The sequence below is a fragment of the Leptonychotes weddellii genome, chromosome 7 (genome assembly GCF_054177405.1).
Source record: "Leptonychotes weddellii isolate Sample4059 chromosome 7, ASM5417740v2, whole genome shotgun sequence".
Lineage (NCBI taxonomy): Eukaryota > Metazoa > Chordata > Mammalia > Carnivora > Phocidae > Leptonychotes > Leptonychotes weddellii.
In genome coordinates, this window is record NC_138375.1 from 86,749,069 (window position 1) to 86,773,599 (window position 24,531).

Genomic DNA, 24,531 nt, shown 5'->3' on the forward strand with positions numbered 1-24,531 from the left:
GCTGAGACAGCAAGGAAGCGTTTTTAATTTAAGCAGTGTTAATACTCAGTCAGCACCCTCTCCTTTTTAACAGATGAGAAAATGATTAATGCAAAGGAATGTATTTCACTTTCTCATGTCTTTACCCAATAACCTCCTTCCAAAGAGGTGGATACTGACAGCCCCTCGCTCCCTGAGCACAGCCTGGCTGCCTGATATGTATGAGCTAATTTTCGGATTACTAATAAATAAAATTCTATGAGATACATTACAGTTATCATCAGTTACTAGCTATGAACTCTTACCAACTTCCAGTCTATTTCTTTTCTTTTCTGATTTTTTGAAATCACTTTTTTTACACTTTCCAAAGCCTTTCACCGACTTTCTCCCACATGACTGTTCTGACGCTCAAAATGACCAGGAGAGATAGCTGGCAAATTGCAGAGCCGTCTCCCCACGGTGCCCTCAGCTTTCAGCTCTTTAATGCTCTTTTCTGTGGGAGCCACCGGGTGGGGAGGGACAAGAAAGTCTGAAAATCTGAAAGTCCTACATGTGGCCAGAACCAGAAACTCAACAGAATGTCATTCTCCTCTGTTTCTTCTCGAGTGGTCGGACGCAAAACCTGGTCTGCTATTGAAGATAAAGGAAGAATTAGCCTGGACTCCTTTTTCATTAAAGTAGAGATGGCACCCGAAAACAGCCGATGTTTTAAATACAACCATCTGTGCCTGTGTTTGCAATACAAATACGGACGCTTGGCTCCGACTTAGGAACTGCTGTCACTTTTTCCCTCGTGCTGAACCGCAATGGAACCGAATGGGTGTGCTCGTGTTGATATTCGATGCCACACTCCCAGGCATGTCCATTAAACCAAGGATATGCTCAGGGGAGGCCACACCAGAAGGACACATGTCAGAAAACTCCACTGCTGAGGCACGAGGGGCCTCCCCCTACTTACTCTGTCAACCGTCTCCTCTCAGTGAAGCTGATCACTGTGCCATTCGAGGAAATCTGCAGAGCAGGATGAGCTGTGTCTCTCAACAGAAGAAATCGGGTTCCTGTCGCAGTGAAGAAAATAGGATTATAACATTACCACAATGGTAAGTGCTGTCCCTGGGTCAAGCACCACATTTCAGACCTTACTCTTCCTCTCCCCTGACATCAAACTGTCCCTCTCAAGTGTTTTCAGATCCGCAGGCTGCAAATCTCATCCATGCTAAGGCACTCGTGAGTGTCAGCGGCTGCTTACCTCGAGCCGGGGCTGCAGGTCACCTCCTGTACAAGAGCTCCCTCCCTCTGCTATGCAAAGTACGCTGCTCCTTGGACCAGCAGCATCTACAACCCCCGGAAACTAGCCTAGAAATGCAGAATCTCCAGCCCCGTCCCAGACCTACTGAACCTGAATCTGGTGCAAGCTAAAGGAGTGGTTCTAACAGTGGAAGGTGCGGGCACCGTATTGGGACCAGGGGGAATATTTCTGGGCAGGCAGCTCTCATGTCTTCTCTCAGCAACATCAGGCTGGCCCTGACCACATCACAAACAAGGCCTGTGCACAAGTTTTGGCTGGTTAAGCAAATCACTTAATGTACCACCGTCAATCTTCTGCCATCTTTGGGTCTAGGATAAGATAAGAAAATGATCACCTTGCCATTTCTCACTTCTTTTCACAATAATTGAGAACAGCCAAGCATTTTTTTTATTGGCATCATTTGGCAATTTTCTCCAAAATGTCACTGAACAGCTTTATCGCTTCCTTAAGTTATTCATTCATTTATTCAACAAACATTAATTGGCACAAACCATGTGCTAAGCACCAAAAATAAACAGAAGAATAATACTGGAAGCTTGTTCATGGAGTTTACAGTGTAATAAAAGAAGAATATCCCCATCCCACTGTCCCTAACATACACTCAAAACATACCCACTAATTATAGCTCATTGTGAGCCAAACAAGAATCATCTGGGGAGATTAAAAACACATGTCAAAAACCATCTCCAGATCAATTAGATCAGGGTCTCCAGGAGTGGGGGCTGGGCACCAGTATTTTTTAAGTACCCTGTCTAATTGCTAATGGGTAGCCAAGGTTGAGAACCTCTTAAACCAGAAAAAGAAACATCTTGGTCTTTGACCCATCTTGGATCCTCATGCCAAAAACCCAGCACTGCCAAGAGGTTGAGGCTTTAAGAAGTGGCCTTCTAGAGTGGCCTTCTAGAGGGAAGGAATGGAAAGGCTTGGAAGTAGTAGCGCATGTGAAGGAGAAAGTACCTCTGGTGGAAATGAGAGCAGCTTCACTCTGCTCGCTCGCCCCAAAGGCATTGATGGCTCTCACGTAGAAAAAGTAATTGTCATTGGGTTGGAGGTTAACTTTCAGCTGGAGTCCTTTAATTCCAGAGAATGACCTAAATACAAAAGAGAAATAACTTTAAATATAAGGTCACATGCTAAAATAACTCATCATATTTCAATCCTGTCATGAATGAACATCTTTTATTAACAACAAATAACTAATTTTTCCCTCTTGGCAACCACTGAGTTAGCAAGCCAGATTCTATAAAATGGTCCTGGTCCACTAAGACTACTTTGTCAAATCACTTCTACCTTTGTCAACTTTGTCAAATATATGCCTTCCAGAATGCTCTGTGAAATAAACCAAACCTTTTTTTTAAATTCAGAAAACAGACTAATTTTGTGGTTAGTGAGTCTCTAAGACTGTATTATTTTCTCTATCAACTTTTGCCTCCGAGGGCACTTCTGGATTAAGGTGATGTTAAACCATCAATAATACAAAGGATGCTAGTTATCTAATTAGAAGATCAGGAAGAGCAGAAAACTTAAGGTGAGTGATGATTTTGGACACAGCCATCATACAAAAGCCACTAAAGTTAAAGAAACAGAAGATCCCTAGAGAAGACTGTACCTTTTAAGGCGAGCTTAATCCCAGCAAGAGAACAGAGTTCTAATTGCCCAAGAAAATTTCCAAAGGTGCTATTTCTTAATCTCCCCTGTATATTAAAACAAAAGTACTGGTAGTAGGTGTCTAATTGGCAGCGGCTTGTCACAGCCAAACCATTTAAACACATAGAGACTTGCTGCATTTGAAGATGGAGCTCTCTGAACTTGCCGGGGAACTGAAGGAGTCTTGTGCCTCTTTTCTATTCTCTTTAATCTGCTTGATATCATGGCCTAGAGCATTTATACAGATAAATTACTCAACTGCTCCTTTTTTCAGCCTCCATTTGGCGAGGCTTTGGGCAGAGGTAGGAGGCAGGCTCCTTACCAATGAAAGAATTCCTAATATGAGTGCTTGTGCCTGGGCCCTGTTCCCGGGAGCTATGCGTGGGATAACGGTCAGTGAGAACAACAGTACAACACCCTTCCTGTCCATCCTCAGAAGGATAGGGGTTTTTTAAATGTTTATTTGCTTATTTGTCTTCGTTTTTCTTTGCGTTTGTTACTAACAAATGTACTACAAAGTGTCAGAATCAAAGATTTTTCTTCAGGTCACTTCTACTTCTGTTGACTATTGCACTTCTCAGTACACTGCCTTAGACAACACTATGGAGAATAAGAAAAAGGAAAAAAGCATCATCGATTGAGAAAACAAACTAATTGAAAGGTTTTTAAAAGCAGAAAGGTCACAGTGCCCGCCCCCACCATGTCCAAAAGTGAAAAAACACCCAGTCTGTTCCTCGGAAAGAAGGGGGTAGGGGCGGGGACCAGACGGTGTCTGTTTGAGCATGCGCTATTTCGCGTCCTGCCTGAAAGAGGCGGCTGGAAACTCCTCCAACATTAGTGGTTGTTATTTCAGAACCTACCACCGGACCAGGTCCTCCGCAAGTACTATCTTTAGCCGCACCAGAATCATTGAGCCACATGTTCGGTGACAACTAATTATGCTTCAGTTAGTTAATGAAAAACCATGTCCTTTGATTGAGAATGTAATTCCCAACTGATACCTAGAATATTATTCTGGGGTGGATGTATTGCTTATCTTATTTGAATTGATGACTGAAGAGATGGTTTGAATGTACATTCATTATAACAAGCAGTAAAATTATTGTTTCCGTAAGCATACTAGCGCCTGAACCGAATTTATTTCATTCACCCATTAAACAAATGTCTATCAATCACTTATCACACGTCCAGGCCCTATTACCCTGAAGTCTGGGGGTAGGGAGCGGGAATGGCAAGACTAGGTGAGGAAATTTCAGCTCCAGAGAAGGGATATAACACGCTGGCTTCATTTTGTCACGAGGAGGTTGTTAAATACCAAAAATACTGGTTTAGGGGTAAGTGTTTGCTTTTCAGTTTTATGAAGGGTGTCAAGGAAAGAATTCCATATATATGGTCAACTGCATCCTATGTCTTATCACTCATTGAAAGAATAAAGGTTTATATGGTATTGAAGTCAGAATATGCGATCAGATCCTGCTTTCAGTGTATGGACAGGTCGTGCAGACTTGACAGATGTGCACAATACCCTCACTGAATCTGAAATAAAAGCACCAGGCATGAGAACGAAAGTAACATGAGATGTCCTAGAGTTTTATTGTTGACAGGTTGCCATCTTATGTTCCAGCACCAGGAACAAAGCAAAAAAGCTCACAGACCAATGGTTTACTTCCATGTCTTTTCACTGTCTGATCTCACTTGAATATCATAAAAGTCCTCATATTAGCTCTCCCTGCTTTTTAGCCAAATGAAAACTTTAAAAATTTTGGAATTTGGGGGCACCTGGGTGGCTCAGTCATTAGGCATCTGCCTTCGGCTCGGGTCGTGATCCCGGGGTCCTGGGACGGAGCCCCGCATCAGGCTCCTTGCTCAGCCAGGAGCCTGCTTCTCCCTCCCCCACTCCCCCTGCTTGTGTTCCCTCTCTCGCTGTCTCTCTCTCTGTCAAATAAATTAAAAAATCTTTAAAAAAAAATTTGGAATTTGAAATCTGAAGAGGAGCACCCTTCCACAGATTATAATTTTTTTAATTTCAAAAACAAAAATGTCATAACTGCACCTGAATCCACATACCGTACTCAAAGTATAGTTTGCAGTAGGGTTAAGATTCAAAGAATATCCAAATTGAGGTAAGTGATGACACCACAGATGGAAACACAGCAGGTTGTTGATGCTTAGGTAAGAAGGGATGTTAGCCTCATCAGTAACATGACTGATCTGACTATGTTAGAAGGCTTAAGCCAAGAGTAAAATTCAAAAGACAGTAAGAAATGTGACCCAAACGGAGTCACTTTGGGTCATAGGTGTGGAATTCTCCCTACAAGTGCCACAGTGCATTGGAAAGAGATGGCTCTATATGTGCAGTTTTCAGGAACATGAGGGCAAGGAAGCATCTAGAAACCCTGACTCAGCAGCAATTCGCTGATTGCCAGTGGAGCATAAGCGTACCACAGAGTACAATCCCAGCGCTCTGTGCCCAGTAGGCCTTTGAAAGACTCTCAACCTGCTTGTCTCTCCATTGGTAGGACAAAGGACATTTGTTAAACTCCAGTGCTGTAAAGCAGAGAGAAACTATTTCAAGGAGTCCCACTGTCTCCTCAGAAATCCGAAATCATAAATGAGACCGTTCCCCTCTTCTGTTGTTTCAGAAGGCTAATGAGTGGAAGCCACTAGGAGGCAACGTCTGCCCAATATTATGAAGGCCTTTGTAGCTTGAGACCTTTCATTCTTTAGTTTTCGCAAGACACAACTGAAAAGTTTGACACAACTAACCATGCACAGTGGGGCAAAAATCATTTCACATGGGAATTGAAAAGGGTCTTTATGAAGTAAAAAACCATTAGGACCTAATGCTTAATGGGAAAATACTAATAGCGTTCCCGTAAGTTGGAGTTACAGACATGAAAAAGTCATAGGGCAAAAACTAATGATGTAATGTATGGTGATTAACATAACATAATAAAATTAAAAAAAAAAAAGTCATAGGGGTGCCTGGGTGGCTCAGTCGGTTAAGCATCCGACTCTTGGTTTGAGCTCAGGTCACGGTCTCACGGTCGTGGGATGGAGTCCCGCCTCAGGCTCTGTGCTCTGTGCCCCGAGTCTGCTTCAGATTTGTTCTCCCTCTCCCTCTTCCCCTCCCCACTTGTGCTCTCTCTCTCTCTCAAATAAATAAATAAAATCTTAAAAAAAAAAAAAAAAGTCATGCAGGGGCAACCTAACCTACCAAGAATTCTAAATCATAAAGCTATGATAATGAAGACTGCATGGCACTGGGGCATAAATAGATGGATCAATAGAACAGATTACACATTCTAAAGGTCAGGAATAGAGCCAAACACAGGCTCTTGAATGTATAATAATGGAAGTATTTCAAATCAGAAGGGAAAATGATGGGTTTTCTTAGTGGGACAGTTGGATAGTCATACTTAAAAAATAAAGTTGGATTACTAATTTCACACTTTCTACTGAAATAAATTTCAGATGATAAAAGATCTAGTTTTTAAAAATTAAATCATTGGATACTACAAAAAACATGAGAAAGAGGATTTTTAAATATGAGACAAAAATTAAAGCTATTTTAAAAAGAGATTGATAAATTCAACTAAATTAACATTTGAAAATATCCATGGCACATGCAGCATCACTCATCAGCAGAGAGATGCCAATCAAAACCATAGTGAGCTACCACTCACATCTGTTAGAATAGTTAGTATCAAAAAGATAAGAAATAACAAGTGTTGGTGAGGATGTGGAGAAAGGGGAACCCCCTTACACTTTTGGTGGGAATGCAAAATGGTGCAGCCACTGTGGAAAACAGTATGGAGTTTCCTCAAAAAATTAAAAACAGAGCAACCATATGATCTAGCAATTTCATTTCTGGGTATTTATCCAAAGAAAAACAAAAACACTAACTTGAAAAGATATCTGAACCCCCATGTTCACTGCAGCATTATTTACAATAGCCAAGATATATATAAACAACCTTCGTGTCCACCAATGGGTTATAGAAGATGTGAGATATATCTCTATACAGATCTAGCCCTAGATACAGATATACCTCATGCTGGAATAGTACTCAGCCATAAAAAGGAATGAGATCTTGCCATTTGTGACAACATGGATAGAGCTAGATGGTATAAAGTTAAGTGAAATGAGTCAAACAGAGAAAGACAAATTCTGTATGATTTCACTTGTATATGGAATCTAAAAAAAATGAGCAAGCAAAGCAAAACAGAAACAGACTCATAAATACAGAGGATAATCTGATGGTTGCCATGTTTGGGCGGGGGGAATGGGTGAGATAGGGGAAGGGAATGAAAAGGTACAAACTTCTAGTTATAAAATAAATAAGATATGAGGATACAATGTACAGTATAGGGAATGTAGCTAATAGTATGTAATAACTTTGTATGCTAACAGATGATAGCTAGATTTATTATGATCACTTCATAAGGTATATAAATGTTGAATCACTATGTTATATACCTGAACCTGATATAATATTGTATGTCAACTACACATCAATAAAAAAATATGCATGGCAAAAAATTTTCAACACAATTTGCAACTCATGTTGTAGATGAGGGCTAATGTTCTTTAAAAAACAAAGAGCTTCTACAAATCAATAAGAAAAAAACCTACAGTCCAACAGGAAAAAAATAGATACAGGAAATGAGCAGTTCACAGAAAGGAAGTACATGATTCTGAAACATATGAAATGATGTTCAACCTAATAATAGTAATGCACACTGAAATTATAATAAGAATCCATCTTCCACCTATCAAGTGTCAAAGATCAAAAGTTTTATCATACGCTGTGTAGGCAAGGAAGCACTCTTATATGCTGCTATCCTGTGTGTAACAACTACAGCCTCTATGGAAAGAGTTTGGTAATATCTATCAAAATCCAAAATGTACATACATTTATCCAATCTATTTCTAGGACTTTATCTTACATATATCCTGGTACATGTGTGAAATGATATACAAGGTTTTTTCTGAAGCATTGTTTGTGATAGCAAGAAAATGGAAACAGCTTAAGTACCTTTCAATTGGTCAAATAAATCAAATTATATTTTTAAAGCAGAATATAATGGAATTGTTTTTAAAATTGAGGCAGTTCTAAATGCATTGGTTTAGGATACTCACCAAGAAATATTTTTAAACAAGAAAAGGAAGGTGGTAGAATATCTACAGGATGCTACCATTTGTTGAAAAAAAATATAGATGTTTGTATATACCCAGCCTACCTGGAAGGATAAATACGAATCAGGTAATAGTAATTGCCTCCAGGGAGAAAAACTGATCAGGTAGGTGACAGATAAACAGAAAGGAGACTTGACTTCCACTGTATCCCTTTTGTATCTTTGAATTTGTGCCATGTGTACATATTACCCAAAATCAATTAAATAATTAACTTTTAGAGCTGTATTACAAGCTCAGGAGTTGGTTGAACGTGTTTGCAGAGCACACATTAATTTGAATTTTGTAAAGTAGCTTCTCTAGGAATTCGATACTTCGACAATTTGTGTGGGGCGGAAGCAAGGAGTGTACACAGGCTTCAGGTCATCTGAGGGGCTGGTAACCCTGAGGAGGGACTGCCTCTGCACTGCCGTGTCTAATACCTAGATTTAAGCATGTTTTCTCCCCAGAGGAGGGGGGGCGGTGTGTGTACAAACAATATGGAGGAATCCAGTGCCATCACTCCTGGCAGCAGCCTACGGATGGTGCTGTTACTGCAGTGCTCGACAGATGGCTGAAGATGAATTGTTTGTGGAAAACACAGTGGGTTCTTGCTAGCATTCCTGTTGGCCGTACCCACATTCAGCCAAGCAGTCAACACCATTCAGTGAGAACTGTGAACAGAGTACACTGCTGGGCCAGTAAAGTAGCGTTCCCCAAACCTGCAAGGACACAATTAGACCTTCTGAATCAGAACCTCTTAAGGGGGCCTGTGAGTCTAAGATTTTACAAGCAGCCAGGTGATTTTTATGATCAGTTAGGAAACATACTCATAAGATGGGGGGCGGGGAGAGGTGGGCAGGGGAGGAATAGGAAAAAGAAGAAAAATCCATGTATGGCTATCCAACTGTCCCACTGAACGCAAGAACTAACTGTTGCTGTTGGAAGCCATTTTTAAAAGGCTTAACTACCTGTAAACATGGAACTTTGTGTTTTAAGATGAAACATTTTGGTTAAATCAGGATTAAGAAGAAGAAGATTCTTTACATATTGATTTTTGTTCTTAAAACTTGGTAAATAAAAATTTTTGAACAGGACTATTTTTCTTCTGATAAATGAGGATATTACGAGGTTCGGTGTTAACTAAACATCACTATTAGTTCATAATAGCATAGAAACACAAGGTTGAATGCTGCCAACCATGAGACTTAGGCTTTTCTGTAATTAGATCTCTCACAAAATCCAAGTGAGCCAAAGGATTCCAGCAGAATGATTCTGGATTTTTGTTTTCTCTGTAGTTCCCCTCCAGAGCCTGAATGATACCATATCTATTTCAGGCAGAGAATCCCAGGAGCCTAGTAACATCCACTCTGCTGGATTCTCCAAGATCTCCTTTACCACTCCAAGGCCCACATATGTGGACAATTACTTGAGGTCCCCATAGAACTGCCTGCCCGGAATGGTGATTTAACTTTACGCTTTCAGATCCAGTTTAAAAATGATTACATCAGGAATGTTTTTGCGTCTTTTGTAAAACTGCTCTTAAAGACAATCACTATTATCTTGTTCAATAGCCCTTATATAAAGATCTACATGAAAAATTCATCTTAGAGCTGAATGTCAAGAAATATAATTGTCTCCTAGTGAAATGTTATGCTTCCTTTTTATAAAAAGATGAGTTATGTAATCTCTTTCTTTCTCCCTCTTGCTGTCTCCCCCTCTCTCCTGTTTTCACCTTAGCTACCAGGAAGTTCAGATTTAAATTTTCTGTTCCATTGAGCTACTGTTCTTAACCTGGCCTTTCTGATACGATCTCTTCACCCCTGCATGATCTGGCTCTTGTTCTTACAGGAGTGTTTCTAGTGGTTCTATTATGTCTGGGTCTTTTAATGTGAACAACTTGAATACTTTTGGAAATTGACAGAACATAAGTTAGAAGTGAAGGAATAGCCTGGGTTTTCATTGACTGAAGTTTTACTACACAACCAGGAGGTATATAGGATTCTAAATGATCACAGTTAAATCAGATTCATTTTGGAAGAAAGATTTCATTTAGGAAAAGCTGAATGTCAAGATTCCTGGGGCGGGGAGGGGTGGAAATCATCCCAGAGCTCTCTCTCCCAAAGGCTCCCTGCTGAGGGATATCACCCGGGTCAGGAAAACAATACCATAAAAAGATTGGTTATTAGCTGTTGAATACTCATGAATTTTGGCCCATTCATGCCAGCGATCCTCCTGTCACCCCGAAAAGCAAGCAAGGGGCAGGAATAACTCTCTCCTCTGTCCACAGGTTGGGAAGGTCAAATCATTTGCCGTTGACCATTGGTCATCACCTATCCAGCTGAAAACTTAGTACAAAGTTTTTTTAAAAAGAAAGAAATGCTGGGATTCTTCATCTCCTGCTCAGGTACTAAGTTCATTAGAAAACTCGCCCTTATTTGTCCTTAATACGCAGACAGAGCTGCAGGTGTCCCCAGCTGGAAAACCCACCTGTGACAGACTTTTCTGTCCCTGCCCCACCACGTGTGGCCCTGAAAGCTGGAAGCAGGAAGAATGAGATCTTATGGGCCCGGCAACCAGAGCCCAGCCCACCCTGGGGATGCTTCTGGGGCAGGAGACCCAGAGAAGGTCTCCACACCCCTACAGCCTCAGCCAGGGAGGGGAGCAGGAAGTTCACAACCAACTACTTTTGTGGTGTATTGAGTCTCACAGATTTGTCATTCAGTACACAGCTTCTCTCTGCACAGCCCACACAGCTAATCCCTGTACTATATTTCTCTCAGTTTTCCCTCCTCCACCCACAGTTCTGCTGACTTCTCTCTACACAGGAGAGACAGAACAGCTGAGGAAACAGCCGAGCGGTGGAAAATTTTTGAAAGTGTTTTGAGCCCACCCAACCTGAGGAGAGCATTCAAAGAAAAACAGGAAAGGGTGAGTAGGAGCTCCCTCAGCCCCCACACACAGGCCGGGGATTGTCACTCCTGCCCACGCCCAATCCCAACAGGGGCCGACTGCTGGGACCCAGCCATGGTGCCCACACACAAAAATATGCAAATGTGCTTTCTGTGAGGATTATGGAATGGAGGCAATTGCTTGGTTATTTCAGATACCACGTCATGGAACTTGGGGGCTCAGTAGGCTCATTCCATTCAAACACTCACCATAAGAGTTCAACCAGCATCTTTGATCTTAAATCGGAATATTTAGAGGCCATCATACTGGGAGAATGAATGCAGGTCTGAAGATGACTGTGTTTCTGTTCTGGCAACCAAAATCAGATTCCCCAATCTAAAGGGTAATCAATGCCCTGAGAGTGTGTGTGTGTGTGTGTGTGTGTGTGTGTGTTCCTATTATTCATTCTTTTCTCCATTCTTTTAATTTCCTTTCAATTTCTCTTCCTACTCCAGACTGGAGCCTTTAAGGCTGTCTGCCTTTTCAGGGTTTGAGGGTGAGAAAGAGATGTGAACTCATTTAGTCCTCAGCTCTCCTCTACCAGTTAGACCAGAGATTCCAGCCAGTTAGACGATGTGAGAGTGGCAAAACCAAAAGGAGTTTGGCTACTCCCCTCATTCGCCCCCCTCATTCATTCATTAAACAGACCTTTATTGAATATCTACACAGATAAGGTCCCCATCCTCACCCAGCCAGCCTAGCCACATCAAAAAGAAGTAATCTTTGATCACCCCTTACTCCCCAGCAGTGACCTCTGGATCAATTTTTGGATCTGGTTTAGCACAGGGTTTTTGGATAGAACCCAGAACCAATAAAAGGGTTATGAAACCAATGGTTAAACAAGATTATCAGTGCTGTTCTCTATGAGTGACCCATTAACCAGTTTCCAGCCCACAGACCAGGCTGGTCCTATCTCCTACCCAAGCATCCAAAGCACTAAAATTAACTCATTCACCATTCTTCCCTACTTTGTTAGCATGGTTATTTTGTTCCCATTTTGAATGAGATTATCCTTAAATCCAGCCTAACTTCTCTTATTGGTATCAGTATTATGTGTTCAGTGTTAATTGATATTAACCCATTCAGGTAACACATAGTTATTGAGTAGCTACAATATGCCAGATACTGTCCCAGACACTGAGGCTGCAAATTTTCATTTGCAGTTGCACTCAGCCAACAAGTGAGTGGGATCAGACAACTCTTGGCTTGCTGTTCTTTCCAGGACACAGAATAACTCTAATTATGCACCGCTGTGCAAAAAATCAAAGTGAACAATGTGGTTCTAATAGAATGGAACAGTAGGGATTATTTGCATTTGTTGACTAGAGGTGATAAAGTTTTAAGTTTCCTTGTTTATCAATTCTATTATCTGCCTAGCTGTGTACAGTTGTTATGTTAGAGAGAGAGCAACATAGATGATAGTTAAATAGTTAATAACGTTTTATAGAGTTTTGAACTATCCGACCCTGTAAGGAATGCTTTCAAGTTGGTTTTAAGAACCAGATAGTTGAAAGACTAAAGCGCATGGCCACTCCCAAAGAGCAGAATTTTCCTTCCTTCTGGAACTCTTAAATTGGAGAACCAAAAGAGATACAAATGAGTTTTGTGGCCCTGGGCCTCTGAGATTAAGGATGAATTATTCCAGTCCCCTGATGCTAACCTGGGGTATAAGACATTGAGCCTTTTCTATTGATGAGGGATGGCTCTAATATGGTACAAGAGCAACAGACTTAGCAAATGAACAGGGCAATGATTTGTGGCCAACAAATTTGTGCTTGCTTCAAGAAATTAAATTTTTTGTCAGACTCGGCAGGGCTCCAGAGGCTGGAGAGTCACCCCTGGGTTGTGGATTGGACACACCATTCCACCTCCTGGCACTGAGGAGTCTTTGAGCACCTAACTGGAAAACAGCTCCATCTCCAACACAGCTCCAAACTATCAACAAGGCTCTGCATGTGGAATTTCCCTTCACTTTAAACTCGCTGGACTATATCCATTCCCTAACCAAGGATCCTTGTATTGTTCTAGAACTACTAGGAACTTCTGCTTATCCAGCCTCTCAGATGATCTCCTTTAATGGGAAAAATTAAAAATGAACCCACTGGCAAAGTCTCAAATAGAATAAACTAATGACAAGCCTTATGTTTTAATTAGCTCGATTTTTGTCTTAATAAAATTAGTGGATGGCCATTTTTTTTTCTTACAAATGGAACTGTCATTGGTTCCTTTGGCTTTGATAGAAGGATTTGTTTGAAATGTATTTATCATTTTTGATACTAAATGAACATTTTGTTTGTTTTATTTTGAGGGTCCCAAGGTGATCAGGAAAAGGAAAAACACTGATCAACGAAGTTTTGAATAATGGTACTGCATTCTCTCTTTAAATCTATGATTTTCATGTGACAAAAGAAACCATGGAGACATAATAACTCCATGTTGTCAGGCTGTTGAAGTATGCTAACACAGTCCATGTACTAACTCAGTCTACGTACTAACTCAAGGTTTACGACTAATGGAGAGAATAAGACAGATCTGAGTTTGAATCCTAACTCCAAATTCTCATTCCATCATTTACTACCTTGGCCAAATTATTTAACCTCCTTGAATCTCATTTAATGGAGATCATCACCTCAGCTCCCTCCTAGGATTGTTGAGAGGGCTGAATGAGATTTAGCCCAGTTCCTGGCATGTTGAAGACCTTCAATGAATGACATTTGCCCGTCCATCCCCCCTTTCTCTTCTCCCTGTAGCTACATTTATGAGGTGACATCACAATTCCCTTAGTGAGATGGCTACTGGGTCTCGGGTGTTCTAGATCTCTGCTGATTTAAGAATCCAACTGTGCTGATATTATTTATGCAAATGCCAGCCGGGGACGATATCATAACAAGGATGAGTCATTTCAGAGTACTCCTTAACAGTCTGATTTTGCCTCAGAAAGAACTGGGTTTTCCTCACTGCTGGTGGAGAACAGTGGGAGAGATTCTCAGGGACTCAGGCACTGCTGATACAAGATTCTCATGACACCAAGGGTTTTTGTCGAGAAGGCCCAGGAATCCCCTAAGTGACATTAAACAGGAATTAGCAGCCTGGACTTCGAAATCTGACAAAATGGGGTTTGAATCCTGATTGTTACTCACTCGCTCAGTACCCTCTCAAAATGTCTGTTTTCTCTCAGAGTTCCTATAAGAATTAAATAAGGCAATGTGCATAAAGCATTGAGGACAGTGACTGGCACATAGTAAATGCTCAATAAAAGTCAGTTATAATCTCTTCTGTCACTATCTCCCTTTCTCCCTCCTTTCCTCCTCCTTCTCTCTCCTCTTCTCCCATCCCATCTTAGTCAGAGTTTACCACTCCTCTGTTTGCTAATTACTGAAGCCTGCCACCCAGCATTTGGCACATTAACAGAGATGTTGTTTTTTGTACATTTACTATGTTCTCACTTCTGCTGAAATGCCTACATTCCACCCATACACTCAACATTAATTCATCCTTTGATCATTATTTTATGAAGCCTGTCTTCACATACTTGAAAGAAACTGTAATTATTGCTCAGTCAAATGAAACCTCACATAACTAAATAAATAGTTGTTGATTGATCATGTAATCAAGAGCTTAAATAATACACTTTATTAAAAAGCTGTCTAATTTCACACCATTATTTCTAAGTTTTATATCCTACCAAAATAGTTTATCTCAGTAAATTTCATTTAAAAAAAAAACTACAAATGTCTCTATTAAAATATGAGCATTAATAATAATGACCTGAATATGCATCATGGAATGTAAAGTTGCTCTGTTGCCATGGACGGAGGCTAAGAAATCACCCCCTCAGTAAATAAATCAACATTTACCAAATGCCCCCAGGATGTATAGCCCTTTATTGATAAATTTAAAGCTTTATAAGTTTAGTGAGAGAGCTTCCCATTTCTTTTTTCCCTGCAAAATCTCTTTAGATCCTTCATGCTCTTAGAGAGGCAGGTATGTCTCTGTAATAATATATATATAATTAGCTCCTTTGTATTACCAATACATCAAGGAGACCCAGATTTACTTTATATACAAGCTCACTATTAGTTTCCTGAGTTAGGTGTATCTATTCTGATATAACTACTAAAAAGTGCTTGAAATAATGCATAAATCCTGTCTAAGGATTCAAGTTAAATATACCTCAAAGAATGTTCCATCTTATTAAAATTTGCATACATTTTTCTTACAGGGAGTCATTATTCTGCATTGTAGCATGTGTTTTATTACAAACTTGGAGTTCATTGATGAATAGTGATGGAGTTGCAAATCAAGTCAACAGCTTCATTAGCTCAGCAAGATTTTAGGAAGCTCTTCTCCCTCTGTGAGCAGAAGCTCTGAGTTAGGTTAGGACCTTCAGCTGAGTTCCAGGCACCCTGGGCTCTCCCCGTGGAGAGGTGAGGTCTCCCGAGGAGAGGCTCCTTACCTGAGGCCCTCGGCCTCTGGAGAGTGCTGTCTACAGTACTCCAGAGTATAGGTCTCAGTAGCCTCTGGGTTGGCAGGCTGCCATCGGATGGTGGCCATGTTCCAACACACCGTACAGTCCTCGGCGCAGATTACAGGGCTGGAGGGGGCTGCAAGAGAGAACTAAATCAATTATGGAACATAATATGAACATCAGCCCTGCTTCCCTGGTACCCTGAGAAATGTGCTTGGGCATGACTTTATTTTCATTTTTGATTAAAAAATACATTCTTGGTTGAAAGCCCAAAAGATAGGAAAATTTAAAGAATGAAAAGTCTCCCTCCCACCTCTACCTTCCAAATTGCAGTTTTCACCCATCCCCAGAGAGCCTTTAATATTAGCTTCCTAGAAATCCCGCCAGTTTCTTTCTACATATACAAGCAAATAAAAAGGAAGATTCTTGTCTACCTCCCTTCACAAAAAAGTTAACCACGATCTTGCCTTCAGTAGGTACTTAATAAATACTTGTTTCAGAAGGCAAGAAGAAAGGATAAAATGGTGGGAGTGAGTCATTTCTTCCTCTGAGGTAGTTACAATGATCTTCAAGGCAATGCAAACTTGGTTTATGCCGCACCTACTTCAGCTCCCTGTGAAAAGGCTCCACTGTGGGAATGCATTCCCAGTTGAATATCATTGCTGAAAACTCTTTTGGGGCTCCCAGCACCCATACAATGAAGCTTCTTACCTTGGCAAACATGGCCCCCAAACACTAGCCTTTCTTACTTCATGTCTTTCCTCTCCTTGTTTTTAAGTCAAAGAAGTAGTAACAAACTTCTTGTAGTGCCCTGCACACTCCATACTGTTTCTTACCTTGATGTCTCTGCTCACATGTTTTCTTCAAATGGAATACACTCCTTTAACTGATCCTTTAAAGGATTCCATTCAGGCATCAATTCTAAGAAGCCATTCCAGATCCTGCCCCTGCCCCGGCTCTCTCGGGTATCCCTGTGGAGTGTTCTCATAATAACTTGTAAATACCTAGATCACGGCCCTTACCTCAGTTTTTTATGATCTTTTGTTTTTTATCTCTCCCACTTGACTGCAAGCTTCTTGAGAACAGGAACCTAGCTTTATTCGTCACTGAATACTCAGCACTGTACAACACCCAGCACACAATAGGTGCTTAATAAATGCTTATTAGTTGATCTTAGTAGTGTGCGAAGAATTGAATATTGCCTCCCAACACCCCCTTAACATCTCTTTACCTGTTCTAAAAATTGCCCTTTCGCTGGGCAGGCTACATCCAGTGAAGTTCACGGCCATTACCCACACTTGATAGCATCGGTCAGGTTCCAAATCTTCAAAAATGCAGTAGCTTTCTTTCACTGTCAATCTGTATTCTTCTACCAAGTCTAGCATAAAACACAGTTATAAACTCTAGGGTGTCTTCCAAAGTTAATTGAAAATTATAGCTATTGGAAGAATTGCTCTACTATTTTCAGTGGAAAATTCAAACTGATAAACTGACAGATATCGGGTGGGAGGATGGGTTAGCCTGGTGATGGGTATTGAGGAGGGCACGTTCTGCATGGAGCACTGGGTGTTATGCACAAACAATGAATCATGGAACACTGCATCAAAAACTAATGATGTAATGTATGGGGATTAACATAAGAATAAAAAAATTAAAAAAAAACTGACAGGTATCATTTTGTGATAGCTCTCACTTTAGAATCCATAAGAAAGTAACGGCACGGTAAAAAGAGATATTTAGAGTGATGCATTATTACTGTGAACGCTTACCAGAAAATAATAGCATATTAGTAACATTCTGGGCTTCATCTGCCACAATTAAAATAACTTATTTCAATAGCAAACACTAAAATTGCGTAGTTTATGTTAGCTTAAATCTCTGTAGTACATTCTCAAAAAATTCGTAAGAAGCAATGCTAATATTTCAGGAGAGTATGTAATGAATATGGACAACCCCATTTTCTCTAAATTTATGATGTTATAATAAAATACCTTTCCAAATTAGTAAACAATTTTAGTACTCAGCATGATTTTCAAAGTTTCAAATCCTGGTTCCTTCTCATGAATTCCAGAATTCTTTCAACTAGAGAGTTCCACGATTTATAGAAATACTTGAATAACCTTGATAAGTCATAAACTATTCTAAAAAATAACTTGTTCAAACAAGACATTTCCTAAAATTTCTTACGTTATTTTACTTTCAATATTTTAGTGGCATTCTTACGCGATACCATTACGAACATGTGCCCCTTTGGGCCAATCTGATTATTCTTACTGAAATTTTTTCTCCTTTACAAAGAATTATTTTCTTTTTTAAATTATCCTGTGGTCATTTTAGTTCTCCTCCATTATTTCTCTTGAAAGTCACATCTTCAAAACTCCTCCAGTTAAGAAGCCCAGATCATTTTCTTTTTTTTTTTCTTTTATTCTTATGTTAATCCCCATACATTACATCATTAGTTTTAGATGAAGTGTTCCATGATTCATTGTCTGTGCATAACACCCAGTGCTCCATGCAGAACGTGCCCTCCTCAATACCCACCACCAGGCTCCCACCCCCGTCCCGTCTAGAACCCTCAGTTTGTTTTTCAGAGTCCATCGTCTCTCATGGTTCGTCTACCCCTCCGATTTCCCCCGCTTCATTCTTCCCCTCCCGCTACCTTCTTCTTCTTCTTCTTCTTTTTTTCTTAACATATATTGCATTATTTGTTTCAGATCATTTTCTTTTAAAGGAAATTTAGGAGCTCTTCAACTCAGTTTCTTTAATTGCATCTTTCCAACCCACTGAGCTATACTTTCTGGATGGAAAGTTTGGTTTAAAGAATCTCATAAGGACTTATACACTGAAAAACATCTCCCCCACATTGTAGAAACTGTGGCTGCAGTCTTCAGTGGAATCATGCCCTTGGCTGAGTCCTGCTGCCCCAGCACTTCTTTCAACAATGCACACAATGTATGTTGGGGGAGACCCCACATACAGCACAGTATCCCAGTATAGATCACTGGATCAGCTAACTGACATCAGTAGATTTCAAGGTGTCAAATGAATGAGACACAGGACACGTTAAGCGTTTGGAGGCTGGGGGTGGGGAGGAGCTGAAGCGCTTCAAACAAAACATTCCAGGCAATAAATTGGTGTTAAGAGGAGTCATGGAGAGCCACACAGTTCCATGACCTCTACAGCTAGATATCGAGGAGGAAGAAGCGTGCTATAACAAAACAAACAGAAACAAGCAAACCAAAACATAAGCTTTGGAATCTCAAAGGTTTGTGCTTGAATCCTACCCCCCTGATGTATAAGTTGTGTGACCGTGGGCAAATTACTTCACCTCCCATCAGTTTCCTTATTTGCACATGGGGATAATGACACTCACCTTGTGTTGTGACAGATGTATGATCACATCGCCAGGAAAATAAGCAGTCCTTAATAAACAAACTTAGCCAACTTTACACTATGCCTATGGTTGCTGTTTTTTTTTTTTTTTACTTTTTCCTAATTTAAATAAGTATCATATGACATCTCAAAAGCCTTAAATCTTGGTAACAGCGAACTATATTATAATTTGTTCCTCATGACAAATTGGGCTCCTGAGTTTTGTAATGCCATGTCCATCCTGTCACATGCTCATGGGGTTTCCAAAATATGTGGGTCTGTCTTCAACAAGCAATATAAAAATGCCAGCACAACAGTTCTGATTCATTAGGAAGTACAGACTCCAAGTGTTTGGCATCTAGGTCTCATTAGAAGTCCTACTGAACAGAGAGATATTTACAGAGGCTCAACTAAATATGTGTCATACATTCACGCTACTAATCACTTTCACTTCAATCTGCATATGCATTGGAGACACAGGGAGACTACACATACTGAGGCCCATGCCTTAAGAATTATGAACCCTGAATTAACCTTTATGGTTTGTTTGCAGCTTTTATCAAGGTGGATCTGAGAAACCGCCAGCCATGACATCCAATACTGCATTTGCATTAAAATTATTTTGGAGGGGGGCGCCTGGGTGGATCAGTTGGTTGGACGGCTGCCTTCGGCTCAGGTCATGATCCCAGAGTCCTGGGATCGAGCCCCGAGTCCGGCTTCCTGCTCAGCGGTGACCCTGCTTCTCCCTCTCCCTCTGCCTGCCGTTCTGCCTACTTGTGCTCTCTATCTCTCTGTCAAATAAATAAATAAAATCTTAAAAAAAAAATTATTTTGGAGGACACTGTCTTGTATACAGCTCATTTCTCTTCTGCAAATTGGTACATGTTATACTTTCTTTTAGACTCAAGCAGTGATGGAGACTTGTTCTCCCTGAAGTGCTCCTTTCTGAAAATGAGAATCTTAGTTGCTCCTGTTATCCTGAGAGCTCAAAGCCAAATCTGAATCTCAATTACAATATTCATGTTGACCATTATGATATGTATGCATTTTCTTTTCCTTGATTCTGATTTCCAATTTCTGCTTATGTGTTTTATGTTTGCTTATATGGTTGTTGGTTTGTTGCTGTTTTTATATGTGCTATAAATGCTTTGTGGAATGAGTCATAATATGCATATCTTTAAATACTTCATATTAAGTTACAGAAATGTTGACATGCATCTGTATTTGTGTTAGCAATCCTACCGTTTACTTCTTGGTCATCCTGTGGCTCCTCCATGCAGTAAACCTGGAATGAATCAATGACATCTTCTTTGTTCATGCTCCAATAAACTGCAATTGTGGTGCTAGTGGCAGAATTTGCTTCCTGAGGTTCTAATCTAGGAGGCTGTGGAACTGGAATAAAAGCAAGATTGATTATCGCTAATGCTGTTTTTACTCATTGTTTCTTTTTCATTATGTAAACTCACTTATGCTCGTTGAAAAAACTTCAAACAATACAGAAATACATGGAGTAAATGTGGAAGGGCTCCCTTGTTCTCAACAACACCCACCCAAGCATATTCGCTGGAGGCAACCACTGTGACATTTGAGTGTGTGTCCCTCCAAAATGTTTTTTATGCATTTGTATATACGTGCTTATAGACACAGAGAAATAAACATAGATCCCAAACTGTCATCACTTGATAATAATCTTCTGTAGTCCTATATTCAGAGTAACAAACTTATATAGAGGTGAGAGGATGCATCAAATGATTTGGTTTTCCTTCAAAATGAAAACTTGAGTTGCTTTGCTACATAACCACTGTTGTTTCCTTCTACATAAATAGGGTCTATATTCAGAACAGAGACAAATAAAACTCTTTCAGATCCAGTTGCTACATCATCAAAGCTGAAAAAAGACTGGTATGAATAAAAAATATCAAAATACACTTTCTGAAGTTACTATCCCATTTTCTCTTTCTAACGTGACTATACCAACACATTTTTTAAAAATTAAACAAAATATAAAAACTACATAAGAGAAAAAGTACCCTATTAACTGATGCAAAGGTAAGGTTTAGATATCTAATATAACTCTATTTTTCTGAATTTTAAATTCAGACAATATTCTCAAGTGTTTTCATAGAGATTTTTAAAGTTTATGCATATTGAACATTAATGGTATGTACAACACCATAAATCAAGTTCTTATGCAACTCTCTTCCAAAATTTTTGAGATACAAAAGCATTGAACATATTTTACAAATTAGAGGAAAAGGTTATTCCTATAGTTGAAAAGATGTCATGCTTTTAAATTTGCTTTTGTGGTTATTTTTTCCAGTCAACATTTCCTGAGAGATAAGCTTACTGAAATACTATGGGCCAAATTTTATGAGATTACTTTATGAAAAGTCAACACCGAAGGAAAAGAAAACAAAGGTTAGTTCAACAAGAAGGTAAAAAAAATAATAATAATAAAATAAAATAATAAATAGGTCTAAAGAATGGAACAAAAAGAGGCAAATTGAAAAGATTCGATAAAGAGATAAGGAGCTAAGGAAACACAGAGTTATGAAAAAGCAGGATAAGAGAGTGGTCAAGTTCATAGGCTTCAAAGCAGAGACACCAGTCTGAGGTTAAATGCCAGATCCCCCACTTAATAGCTGTGTTAGCTTAGCCTCAGTTTCCCCATCTTTGAAATGGGAAAACAATAATAATAATAATAATAATAATAATAATAATACCATTTCCTCCCAGGTTTGTTGTAAGCAGCATATGTACATTAAGTGCTTAGTAGATTGTCTGACACACAAACAGTGCTAAAGTTTCAAAAGGCAAAACAGCCTTGGCAGGAGCACAGAAAATGGAGAGAAGGCAGGAAGCCCGTGAAGATGGGAGTTGAACTGGGGATCCATCATCTGGTAAATCACAGAGGGACTGCAGAGGTAAGACATGCTGAACAGGCTGCTCAATAACCTCAGAAGCTTGCCTGTCAGAGCACCTCCCCAACGAATGATAATGGTTCAGAGACCCTCACACTGTCTTTAACTTTCTTATTTGTCTTCCGGGCAGGAAATCAGTGTCACATTCTACAGGAGTCCATCCAGATAAGTGTAGTTCAGTAAATTTTCATGGTGCCCAGGTTTACTGAAGAGCCAGGCAGAATTCTTCAACTATTGTCAATCGTCTTTGAAACGGTGCCGAACTCCTTGAGGCATGAATGATGAAAATCTCCCTTTCTTTTTTCCTATGAATTTTACATTGAGCTATATCTGCTTTTAAAAATGGCAACATGTTTTCAAAAATCTCTCTCTCTCTTAGGTAGCTTAACAAACTTAAAAAAGTGATATTTACTCCCCCAACAAATCACCAAATTTTAAGGAAGAAGTGGTTGTAGGGAATTAAGCAAAGCATGTGGGCTAGGAATGATTTTGTACCTCATGTGCTCCTTCCACCAAAATTCCCCCCAGTTAAAACATCTCTTTTCAAAAACAGGAAACATTTTTACTTTTCAAAGCATTCTAAAATTAAAAAGAGAATAAGAATATTCCATAGATGCAATCCAACGATAATGGCTAGATTTGCAGTTCCTGTGTGGCAGGATATCAGGGGCTCAGATTTCATACGTTAGCAACTCTGTTTACACTTCTATAGGAATAAACTTGCAAAGGAGTAATGCCAAAAAAATACAAAATGGGATTTTAAGGCTTCTTTATGGGAGGCTAAGGAATTGGGCAGAGAAATCACACCATGGATTCCCTCTACCTGATGGCATGTGCCCATAAAGAGCTGTCACACTCAGGTAAGCATCAGATCAACTTGGACTTCAGCACCTGTGTGGCCACATAGATTTCCACTCCATCTAGCTGTTCCCAGAAGAGCAGCATGATTCACAACAGCCAAAATGTGGAAGCAACCCAAGTAGATATCAGTGGGTGAACCGATAAGCAAATGCAGTATAGACATACAATAAGATATTATTCAGCCTTGAAAAGGGAGCGGGGAGAAAACAAGAAAAGCAAAGGAAGGACATGTGACGCATGCCACCATGCATGAACCTTGAGGACATGACACTAAGTGAAATGAATCAGTCACAAAGAGACAAATACCGTATGACTCCACTTACAGGAGGGACGGAGAGTAGTTAAATTCATAGAGACAGCAAGTGGAATGGTGGTTGCCAGAGGCTGGGGAGCCGGGGGAATGGGGAGGTGTTGTTCAATAGGTACAGTTTCAGTTTTGCAGGATGAAAAGAATTTGGAAGATGGATACTGGTGATGGTTGTGCGAGAATGTGAATACACTTAATACTACTGAACTATACACCTCAAAGTGGTTAAGATGGTATATTTTATGTTATGTGTATTTTACCACCAAAAACAAAAAAAAAACAAGTCCGTAGGAGCCAAAGTCGAGGAAGCCTTGGATGTTACTAATCTCTGGTTATCCCTTCTTTCAGGGCAAGGCACTCCGCCTCTCTGTGGTGGGGCAGTGTTTCAAGTGCAGAGACCCTGAAGCCGAACTGCTCCCCACCCCACCCCCCACACCACACAAGTAGCTGTATATCTAGGGCAATATAGGAGACATTTTTCTGTTCCCTCTGTTTCCTCACCTGTCAAATGGGAATAATAACAAAACCTACCTCCTAGGCTTGTCGCAAGATTGGAGCAAAAGATGCTGCGGTGTCCCCAGTGCCTGGTGGCATGTGAGTGTGAAATAGATGTTGGGGCTGTTCCGTGCCTCAGCAGAGAAGTCACATCCTTTCCTTAGAATTTCTGATTGTTTTAGGCAGTGATCGGATTAACTTTTCAGGTACCCAGTGAGGATTTTTATCTGAGAGGCATCACCATCACCAGTCAAAAATGAACAAAAACTATTTAGCAGTAAGTCAACACCCCTGGGCTCCAATCCCATGAAGCAGCCATACCATGTCATGTGCAGCTTTGCTTCACAGAAATCAGTCTCCATGTAAACGGCTCGGAACTCCCGGGAGTCCCAAGCACCCTCTTTCTGGACGAATCATTAACACTTTGTGACAATTTAACTCTGTGGCCTCTCAAATATATAAAATGTCCTCTCATTTTGCCTGTCAGATATTCGAAAGAATATCCTTCTAAATGAACAGCAGCATACAATGAATCCCTTAGAAGCGAACAACCTACTCTGTTAATCAGAATTTCTTAGTTTCCAATCACCTCTCGATTTAAAGACATTACAAAAAACACCCTTTGGTTTTAACACATTTATAGAGAAAATCTCTTATGATAAATGACTGAATTTTTCACTTTCTATAAGGTTGGTGGGTTTGGGGGGTCTTTTTAAAAGACCCCCGAAAAAGCCCTTTACCAAACTAAAATTCTTCCTACAGGAATGAAAATTAATTGTCAATGTAAAAATAGCAGCTGTCTTTAAGGTGGTTTGGAAAGAATATAGTATCTTTTAAGGAAGATATCTGAGTATATTTTACAGTAAGTGAAACTTCATAACTTCACTGAAACACAGCAGCTTTGAGAAATCTAAATAAGTTTCATTGTCTTGTTTGTTAAAATAGCACTTTAAAAAATATTTTGAAGAGCCGGCAGGATGCTTCTGACAGCTGAGTAGGAGGCTCCTGGCCACAGAGCATGATGCTGAGCTGTTAGTTCTCTAAG

At 40.0% G+C, this 24,531-nt stretch overlaps 1 protein-coding gene across 2 annotated transcripts in view; it reads right to left on the bottom strand.

Moving 5' to 3' along the window:
- Nucleotides 1-24,531, bottom strand: part of CMYA5 (cardiomyopathy associated 5) — an 88,679-nt gene that overhangs the window by 6,670 nt on the left and 57,478 nt on the right. The window contains exons 7-11 of one of the 2 annotated variants that reach the window (XM_031026558.2): nucleotides 20,145-20,294; nucleotides 16,762-16,908; nucleotides 15,519-15,666; nucleotides 2,246-2,379; nucleotides 938-1,037 (exon numbers count right to left, since the gene is read on the bottom strand). In XM_031026558.2, the coding sequence (XP_030882418.2) occupies nucleotides 938-1,037; nucleotides 2,246-2,379; nucleotides 15,519-15,666; nucleotides 16,762-16,908; nucleotides 20,145-20,294 (679 nt within the window). Of the gene's footprint in view, nucleotides 1-937; nucleotides 1,038-2,245; nucleotides 2,380-15,518; nucleotides 15,667-16,761; nucleotides 16,909-20,144; nucleotides 20,295-24,531 lie in introns of those variants that run through there. The other variant, XR_014147111.1, reaches the window with a different exon arrangement.